The sequence below is a fragment of the Callospermophilus lateralis genome, chromosome 8, assembly GCF_048772815.1.
Source record: "Callospermophilus lateralis isolate mCalLat2 chromosome 8, mCalLat2.hap1, whole genome shotgun sequence".
In the NCBI taxonomy this organism is placed as follows: Eukaryota; Metazoa; Chordata; class Mammalia; order Rodentia; family Sciuridae; genus Callospermophilus; species Callospermophilus lateralis.
The window spans coordinates 16,880,266-16,890,941 of record NC_135312.1 but is presented as its reverse complement, the minus strand read 5'-3'; the positions used below and the strand labels follow the sequence as shown (position 1 = coordinate 16,890,941).

Sequence of the window (10,676 nt, the reverse complement as noted above, 5' to 3'; positions counted from 1 at the left end):
ACTGACCCCTCCTGAGGAAACTCAGTCCAATTTCCAACTTCTACGGGTCCCGTGTGCATCTCGAACATTCCGACTATGAATGCAAGGAGCCCCCGTTCCACCTTCTTTTCCACTTTCTGCTCATTTGATTCATGTGCTTATTTCACACGGGTCTAAAATCTAAAAGGAACCTTCAGAGGTAGAGACTCTGCTCTGCTCATTACCTTGCTTTGAATTTGCTGCCATCTGCCATTGAATCTGCCTTTTGCTGAAAATCAACACTCAAGAGACTTTTCGATGTCTAAATCATTTTATTATTTTATTGTTTTCCAAAAGTTCTTAGGTAACAGAAAAATGCATTTGTCCAATCATAGGCAAACTGTGTGCCAAACATATTAACAATTCATTTTATTAAATAGATTCTCAATTAACTCCTTTGTGACAAAAGAATGTACGACAGTATAATGTCACTTTTATCTTTGATTTCTTTATTCTAGGTTAAATAGTGACAAAATGGTGATGATCACACAAAATGGATAGACTAAGGACAAGTAGCTATGTAACCAGGATATGTTAAGCTGGTAAAAAGTATCCTTGTGATAAGTGGTGTGTCATTACAATTGCAAATCATCAGAATATTATCTCTATAAACTTTGCATTGTTTTTTCCTAGAAAAAAAATTCTAAGGATTTAAATTGAGCTTTCCAAATATATCTGATTTTTTAATATAAAAATCAATTTCAGTGGTTTTCTATTTTATTTTTTTAAAACCCTCATTAATCAAAATACAAATAGAGGCCATTATTAAATATATTCCCAGGCATTACAAATTCAGATTTCATCATAACAGATCAGCAGGTACAGAGGCAACCTGAGGTCATCCGAGAGATCATCACTGAAGCAGATTTCCTTCCCAGAAGCAGAGGTGTCCTCTCCAGGGGTTACTGCCCAGCCACCATTTCTACAAAGCCCCCTCCAGGCCATTGCTTCGGATGACCTTGGCATACTCCTTGGCTGATGTATAAGGGATCCGAGGTCTAGCTGGGTCTTCAAAATCAACATGAAAAAGACCAAACCGTAGGCTGTATCCATCACACCACTCAAAGTTATCCAGAAGGGACCAGGCACAATACACTTGAAGATTGACTTTATCAACATGGATAGCTGAAATTTTTAAAAAAGAAAAACTTACCATTTCTGGATGAGGTTTGAGAACACAGGCAAAATTACTAATGAGTACTCTGGGTCTCTTTCTCCTGCCCTTACAGAGATCTAAGTGGCAATAGGAATAGGAAAACCTGCTTTCTTCTCTTTTTACACACACACACACACACACACACACACAAATAGCATGTGAAGTAATATGAATATTAATTAACTAGAGATAGCCGTTCCACAGTGTGTGTATATATAGACACACACACACACACACACACACACACACACACAATATCAAAGCATCATGTTTTACACTGGAAATGTACAGTTTTTATTTGTCAACTTAAAAAAAATCCCCTTTTTCAGTTTTCTGCTTGAACCAAATAGGGCTTCATTCAAGTAGTTAGATATTATTTTAATTATGTAGCCCTTTATTCATTTTGACATTTGTTTTGTTCTTTCACCTACTCAGTGCACTATTTTAAATATCTATGACATTTCAGACCCAAACACACACACACACACACACACACACACACACACACACCCTTCCCTAGTACCTAGGAGAGTATTCAATAAAAACACTGCCCAGAGTCTCAGTACAGCCTTCAATAGCTCAGTAAATCCATTGGTGAGTTGGAACAGGTAGCAGCAGCATGCCTGAGGGAGTCGCAGAGCTCACCTTTTATCCTCATGACCAAGATATGTCTTAAAAGTTTGGAAATAGAACCTCCAAAATGAAAAGGTTCAGCACATGGCTGTAGCCATGCCTATGTCCTTGACTGACTAAGTACTAAACTGCTGTGGCTCCTGTCTCAGTCCAGTGGGGTTACTGTAACACAATACCATAGACTGGATGACTTATAAACAACAAATTATGTATCACAGTTGAGAAGGCTGGCAAGTCCAAAATCAAGATGGTAGCAGATGCGGTCTTTTGAGTAACCGTGTCCTAGGTTATCGATAACTGCTTTCTTGCTGTGTCCTCATGTGGCAGTTGTGGGGGGTTCTTTCATGGCTCTTCTTATCTGGTCACTAATCTCATTCATGAAGATTCTGTCCTCAAGACCTAATCACTTCCAAAGGCCCCACCTCTTAAGCCATCTGGGGGGGCGGGGGGGGGATCAACATGAATCTTGGGAAAATGAACATTCATTCTACATCATGTAGAGCCATGTTTAAGTCCTTTAATAACAAATAAATAATCTCCTCCCAAACTGCATATATTCATAAACATGATGTTCCACATAATGTCATTTGTGAATGTTCTAAGCACATCCACGCATTTCACATCAGGGTGGAGAATTCTCTAAATAACTTTACAATGCTTTCCATTGTTTTACTCAATAAATCTAGCTCACTTTTTTATTAGTATTTTAAGTTTAGCAAAACTCTCAGGTTGTGTGAGTCTTTGTATGGAACATTTTCTTTTTTAAAGCCAGAAGAAGTAAACCCAATTTATGCAACACACTAATATTCATTTCTCAGCACGGAAATTAAATGAAAAGGCAGGTTGGTTTCACAAGATGGCCATATTCCTAAATAAGCTGAGTGAAAAATGAACATTCACATAATAAATCAGATTTTTAATTGTTCTGGGAACTAATTTCAACCAAAATGACTCATCTCGCTAAACTTTCAACAAAGCAAGATCCATTCTTTAATTTTTCCTTTGGTATCAATCTGTATTTTTCAGGTTTCCTAAAAACACTACGCCCATATGCCCATATTCTTGTACACATGCATTGGTTTCCAAATCTTGGGATTTTTATTTTTTGACTGAGGATATTTCTATAGACAAAAGGTCCCTGATGGGTTGATTGACAGAACTCCTCCACATTTGTGCCTTGAGGCATGCATGGTACTCTGCTTAGAGAAGAACTTACAAATGCCCTAAGAGGGCAATTAAGTTCAGTTGGATTGTCTCTTTTTAAATAAAGTGGTCTCTGTCCATAATCTGGAAAATATCATTTCCATATAATGTATTTTTAGAGACCCAATTTGAGGACCGAATGGCATCTTTCTAAGTACCAAAACAGCCAGAGCCAAATACCAGGCTAGGAAACAATCATCGACTTTGCTTTGTAATTTGTCCTGGGGATACTTGAGAATCTGCATATTTTCTTTCTCATTTGCAGAACTACTACCCAACAAGAAAGCCCGCCAGGTATATAGCCAGGCAGTTCCTGGAAACACACAGTCCCACTGATCACGCATAAAAGGAGTGATTCATGTGCGAAACCAGGGGATAAAAACGAGGCCCTGCCTGCTTGGAAGGGAACAAAAAGGAAATCTTGACAATTTCATTGTTAACTGCCAGGAGTTCAACAGCAAGCTCTAAACCGCCCGAGTGACACTGGTAGATGTCTCTGCGCTTTCGCTGCAGGAACATTCAAGTAGAGAATTACCTAGTTAGGGCTGAGAAACTAGCCTGCTGGAATCCTCACCACCCCACCGCTGGGAAAAATGACAAAACCACCCTGGACCCTGCACGCTTCTCCTCCTCCCATCTCCTCTGGAATGTACAGAGACCATCATCACGTTTCTTGTCACCATGATTTATGAGGTCCCAAATCTTGGCAGGGAAAACCACTTCTGAGAGTTTGCTTTCTTTCTTTAACCAGAGTTGGAAGCAAACTCAACAAGGACAGACAGAACTTTGGATGGGAACACAGCATGCTAGGATAAAAATGGTACTTATCTTCAAGTCGTAGTGTGATGTGAACCGGGAGGCTGTGGAAAGGGTCTCACGGCCAGCAGGTCGGATATAAAGATGCAAGGAGAAAAACTGCTAAGTCTTGCCTCAGTCAGGCGGTTCTAATTATAAGAACCCCATGCTAATGTTGTATTCTATGCAGTCATTATATATATATATATATATATATATATATATATATATATATATATATATGCATATGTGTGTGAATATATATATATATATGAATATATATATATATATATATATATATATATATATGCGCACACATGTGCACAAACACACGCACACATGCACAAGCACGCGCTGCCCAGAAACAGCCAAACTGAAAAGGTTAAGGGCACAATGTCAACCATAAGACCACTCTCACATCTGAAAATGTCTTCAAGTTCAAGCAATTCCCCAAATCACCCTGGTTTTTGCAATTTGCTAGAAGGACTCAGGGAACTTACTGAAAACTGATATTCCTGTGGTTATGACTGTTACAGGAAAAGGTAGAGATTAAAAGATTCAGCTAAAAAAAGATTCCTGATGCAGAGTCTGAGGGATTCTAAACAAAGCTTTCATTATCCTCTCCCTAGGAGTCAGGACACATTATCTCCTGGTGCTGACATGAGGCAATTCAAATAAAGCATTGCAAACAAGGGAAGGACACTAGAGCTTCATTGTCCAGAGCTTTTACTGGAGACATCATTGCATAGACTTGATTGAATGATTGATTGGTATGTGGATGAACTTGGTTTCCTGGTGAGCTGGTGACTCAAGGCCCAAATCACATGGTTGATCTTTTGGGTGTGACTATCCCCATCCTAAATACATTCTTGTTAAGAATGGCATGGATTACCTCCTAGAAACTAGAGAGCAAGAGCCAAACCACTCTTAGGGGAAAGTCAAATTCTTTACTGCACTCATGCATACCCACTCAAACACACACACTTACTTTAGAAATTTCATTATTCATGGTTCTCGGAGGAATATTCTTAAGTTACTGGCTTATGAAATACCATAATTACGCCTGTGTTTATCAAATTACAAATGCCTAGAAATTGGGAACTCGGGGTCAATGGGGTTTATTTCTCACAATTTATCAACAGAGAGAGTCTGCAGGATTTTTTTAGGATTGCTGTGGGACCTCTATGAATGTGCCAAGACTATGTAGTCATCAGACAAACCACTGATCCACAGACTCAAACCTCCACAACCAGAGTGAGACGAAAGGCTCAGCATGGCACAAAAGGGAGCCTCACCACAGAAAAATGAGAGCAATAAAGCCCCAGGAATGTGCAGAAAGAAAAATCAGACTTCCAGACTTCCGAGTTCAGGTAATGGCAACCTACGTTTTTTGAGCAAGTCTTTCTAAAGAAAATGAATAAAACACACCAGATAAAGTATTTTAAGTAAATCTTCAAACCAGTGGAAAGCTAACAGTTTGGCAGGCATCGTCAGGGCAAGTTTCAAGGTGAAATATGAGATGGATAGACATGGCAGCTACTTTTTCCTGATGGAATTTTCCAGTCTTCAGAAATCTGAACTATTTTTGTTTTGTTTTTGTGAGATGAGGTGAGGATAAGTGTTCAAACCCAGAAGCACACAGAGTGGGAATTCTAGAATGAAATTCCGTATACAGAAATCTAAAACCCTGAAGGAATGAACTCTCAGGGTAGGTGACAGTGGTCCAGAGGGAAGCTAGACATTGGGACATATCAAGTCACCTGACTGTTCAGCAAACATCTACTTCGATTCCCGGACGGGGTAGCACTCAGACAGGTAGTACCCCCTACATGTACATCCAAATTTGTTTTGAATGGAAGTATCTATATTCCAAACTTTTAATTATTATTATGAATATTTTAAAATGTAATCATAGTACAGAATCAAATAAATATAACCAGGCAAATGTAGAAAAGTGACCAAGAAAAGAATATTTATGGAAAACAGAAACAAACTCACAAAGATCTCAGTTATTAGAATGCCATACAGACTATACAATAACCAAGTTCGTTGTGCTCAATGCATAAACACACATTTGAAACATCTTCAGGGATTAAGAACCCATAAAACTGAAGGGGCACACTTGGAAAGGGAACCTTTATGGGCTCATGTTCAATGCCAGATGCACCAGGTCCTAGCTCAAGGGAGCGTCTTACTTTTCGTTGATACCTACTGCTAGAACTGTTGTTGGGATTGAATGGGATAGCACAGACCCCAGCACAATGCCCAAAGCACCCTGGGTTTCTGTAGCTTTCCTCATCTTGCCTCCCCTTTGAAAAATGCAGAATCCAAGGTAAAAAATATAAGAATAGGGACAGAGGCCTGGAATGCACGTGGACAGAAGAAAGACTATGTGAGGACAGAGCTGGAAGATGATGATCTGTAATCCACAGGGAGAGGCATCAAGAGGACCCTAATCAGTGGCCACCTCCATTTTGGACTTGTTGTTTCTGGAACTGTGGGAAAATATATTTCTGCTGTTTGAATCACCTAGTGTGTGGCATTTTGTTATGGCAGCCTCATCAAACTAGCACAGGCTGGGACCTGAGAACTTATTTTAATCAAATACCTGAGTGATGTTTTTACCTAATCAGGTTTCAGACTCAAGCCTAGAAAATACTCTGGCAGTCCACTGTGGTTTTTTAATATAGCTTCTAGCCCCAGAGGCATCTCCTTTGAGATCTTTCTATGTTGGAGAATGTCCCCCAGCTCCTGTCCCTAATAGTTCTAGCTAGAGAAGCCCTGTGCTAAGAGACTTAGCTATCTCTAAGCCAGGCCATACCACCTTTCAGAAATGGATCACCACCGAGAGAACGGGAAGACATCAGATGATCAAATGTCCCTCCTGGAATTCCATTTCAGCCCAGTGCTCAGGTAAAGCCTAGTTTTATTCCCCTTGATCAGGACAAATCCTCTCAATTTATCATGTGAGGTGGATAAAATGGGGGCCACCAAAACATGTGTCCATCCCAAACCTGTGACTGTGACCTTATTTGAAAAAAAGGATCTTTGCAAATGTTCTTTGTTTAAGGATCTCCTGGATAACAGTGAGCCCTAAATTCAACAACAAGCATCCGTGTAAGAGAAAAGAAAAGGAGAAGACACACCTTGAAGAAGACTCAGTGAAGACGCAGGGAGAGATTCAACAAACACCAAAGATGGCCGGCAACCACCAGTGGCCAACTGAGACACATGGAGCAAAATGTCGGGCCTCTATTACTGTGGAAGAATATATTTCTGTTGTTTAAAGTCACCAGGTTTGTGCTAAGTTGTTACAGCAGCCACAGAAAACTAATGCCCCATGTTCTTTTAAAGCAGTTGCCAACTGAGCTCTGAGTCCCAGACCACCACCTGGTCTAACTGGGAGCTTAATAGAATTGCTCTCCAAGCCTGTCAAAGCCAATGAGAGAAAGCCTTCTGGGGACAAAGCTCAGAGATGATTTTTCTGGCAATTGCCCCTCATGCTAACTTTGAAAATGAGTTTCTGAGTTTGGTTGAAAAGCACTAGGGCATTTACATTTGGAGAGCATCTTCAGCAAGATAACTGTTCCTGTAAGAGAACTGGCACACCGGCTGTTTTCCCTTCTTAGGAAAAATAAAATAAAATAAAACAACATCAGGAAGATCTAAACATAGAAAATGCACAATAAGCCCCCCCGCCAGCTGAGTAGCAGTAGCTGGACAGCATCTGTGGAAATGTGCAAATAATCCCAACACAGGAGGCCCCACCTGCAGACACAGACTCTTGGTAGCAAAAGCTATGACTCTCTGAAAAAAAAGAGTCTTTGAATACCAAAAGCTAATTTCTAAATATTTTATAGGAAAATGCCAATTAACCAGAAATGAGCTGCACAGATTTCTTAATTAACTATATTATTCCTACTCCTTATATTACACTTTGGTGGTGGTGGGGGGGCTGCAAATAGCACAGAGTTGAAGGGATCATATAAAATATCTAAATTGTAAAACTGATCTGAGAATAGGTACCTGTCCATGTTATCTTCTATAATTTCTCCATATATATTGCTTGTACAGTTATTTTTGCTCCGGTAAAAAAAAAGAAAAAACTTTGGTTCTCATATTTTCTTTCTATCTAGGGAAGTTCTTTTTGGCCAAAAAGGCTGCCTTCCTCTATTTCCTCATTTTCTTCCTCCTTCTCTTCCTTCCTTCCTTTTTCTCTGGAACTTTCTATTTTTGCTCTTTCTTCCTTCTGATTTCAAACACCTTTCAGAGGATGCAGAGTCAGTCACCAGATTGAGCACCAGGGCTGAGAACTCCAGAGACCAGGTCACCCCAGGAAAATGCAGGATCCCAGATAAGGCTGTACTCTGTGGTGCGGTCAGTTGTGGGTCATGAAAAATAACCAGCAGAAAAGTGGAATTTAGGGTGATGCTTCCAGGAACACCAGGATTGCCGAAGCTCCTCTGCTTCAGTGTGCTGAGACTAGAGAGGCCATCACTCAAGGTCCCCAGGACCTTGTGGCAACGCCTACTCCATCTTTCTTAAATAAATACATGGCATGCTAGAAATTAGGAATATAATAATGAACAAAATTTTTAAAAATTCCTCTTTTATTGCAATTATAATTATGTAAAGGCATATATTAATCAAATTATCACCCTGTGAGCTTTTACTTACAGTCTGTGAAAAGCAGAATGAAAAAAAAAAAAGGAGGAATCATGAGAAACTGCAAGTTAGCTAACATTTTTGAACATCTGGATATCATTTCAAGGGTTGCATGCATGCATTAAGTCATTCAATCTTTGCCATCAACCTGTAAGACAGATAGATATTACCATGGTGGCTATTTTAGAAATGGAGAATTAATGCCCAGAAAGGTTAGTTAACCTCAGTGAAGTTCATGCAGAAAGTAAGTAGGAGATTTGAGATATTATCTCAGCAAGGTAACAGCAGAAGCTTTAGACCAAGCTACAGCACCATACGGTGTCTTGCTTGCATTCTATGGTAGGATCTGTCTTAAACAGCAGGGGTGGGACCGAAAGAGCAGTTTTCTGAAATGAAACAGAACCCAGAGCCCAAGGATGAGTTAGAGTCATACATCCCTATCAGCCAATGCTCTTTCTAAATTGTAACAGCAGCCAACGTGGCTGATGAAGCACACAAGGGTTGGGCTCAAGAAATAGGCTCCAATGGAACTTTTAGGGCCAGTGTTCAAAGTAAACCACAGATCTGGTTGGTTGGAGAAACTGCTTCAACTCTAAAGACCTAATGAGAACAAATTCCTCTATTTTAGGTTATTGCCAAAATCCAACTTTCCTGCCACCCCAGCAGCCATCAGCATCCTGGTTGCTTCTGCACCAAAAACTAGACCTTGTAACCATCATCATTCCCAAAAGCTAGCTGTTTCTGCTGCCATCCTCACTAGCATAATTGGTTCTGCCTCAGTCCAGCTCTTCACCCTCAAATTAAATTCTCACATGGATGAGTGTGACTGGTGGATCACATGTCTGCATCCTTGTTCCAAAGAAACCAGAAATCCCATCCTCTCCCTTGGCAAGACAAAACTTGTATGAAACAAGCATATTGGATACATGAAAGATGTCCACTGCATTAGAAGACAGATTGATCCAAGAAGAATAACGGCATGTGTGAAAACTCAGAAATGGGAAATGTCCACAGCACATGTAAGGAACTTCAGCCAAGACAACAGATAATAAAAAATGATGGGGAGAGTCTCAGACAGCACTTGGACATACATGTAAGCCCTGTTAAATGTTTTAAGGATTTTGATTTTTATTCTGACAGCAATGAAATATCCTTAAAGAATTTTAAGGAGGGAAATGGCTTTAACTAATTTGCATTTTTAAAAAGATTCTGATATTTGTGAAGCATACATTTGAGTTCAGCAAGAATGGAACTGGAGAGAGCATTTAGAAGTAACTGCAGTAAATCAGGAGGAAATGAAGGGAAAGTAGACTGGGGTGGATAAGAAGATGGAGAGAGCAAGGCAAATTCAACATACAATCAGAGAAAATCAGTAATTTTAGTGGGCTATCCACAATGAAGGAAATAAGAAAGTAAAGTGAGCATAATTTAATTGATAATATTTTCAAACTCTGAATTAGGGAATATTGTACATAGACAAGTGTTAGGGGAGGGGCAGGGAAGATACTGGATTAAGCTTGGTTATAATGACATTAGGATGCTATTTTGACCTCCAAATGGAGAGTAAACAGGTGGTAGTTGGATAGACAGAAAAGAGCTCCAGGTAGAATTTGAGATGGGGACATAAATGTTGGGGAAATTGCACAGAGATGGTAGTTGAAATCATGACTTTTGATGGAGAATTTCCAGAAAACAAAACTTTGGTGCAAGTCTTATAGAATTCTGATTTTAAAGATAATTTGGAAAGGAAGACTGAGAAAGAAGATCAGAAATGTCCCATCTCTTTGACATGATAAAGTTACAGGGTACATTTTCTAGAGGTGTAACTTTACAAAAGTCGCACAACCAGAAGGGACAATTTGAGAATGGCACCGAAGTCTGTCTGACCTCAAAGCCTGTGATTGTTTTCGTCAGTACATCATGGAAAGGTTGCAAGTCTAGACCCAAGGACTCTAAGTGCCATGCAGAATCAAAGTCACCATGGGAAGCTCACTGCCAGACCATGTAGAGAGCATGAAGGGAAGGGATGTGGGAGAAGCACCTGGAACATAAGTCCTCTGAGAATAAAAACCCAACTTAAAACATGTTGGTTTCTCATCCCTCTGAAAGCCTTTCTACTAACATGTCTACCTGTCTGGATTATTCATTTAGGTCTTTACCTAATGGATCTTTGTGCCATTCAGGTCTTAGTACAAATTCACCACCA

General features: G+C 39.8%; 1 protein-coding gene across 1 annotated transcript in view; it reads right to left on the bottom strand.

The window, feature by feature from the left end:
- Nucleotides 1-940: 940 nt before the first annotated feature.
- The window catches only part of LOC143406348 (cytosolic beta-glucosidase), a 106,994-nt gene continuing 97,258 nt past the window's right edge, over nt 941-10,676 (bottom strand). Inside the window, exon 5 of the mRNA XM_076865074.2 lies at nt 941-1,143. Coding sequence (XP_076721189.2) covers nt 941-1,143 — 203 coding nt within the window. The remainder of the gene's footprint in view (nt 1,144-10,676) is intronic.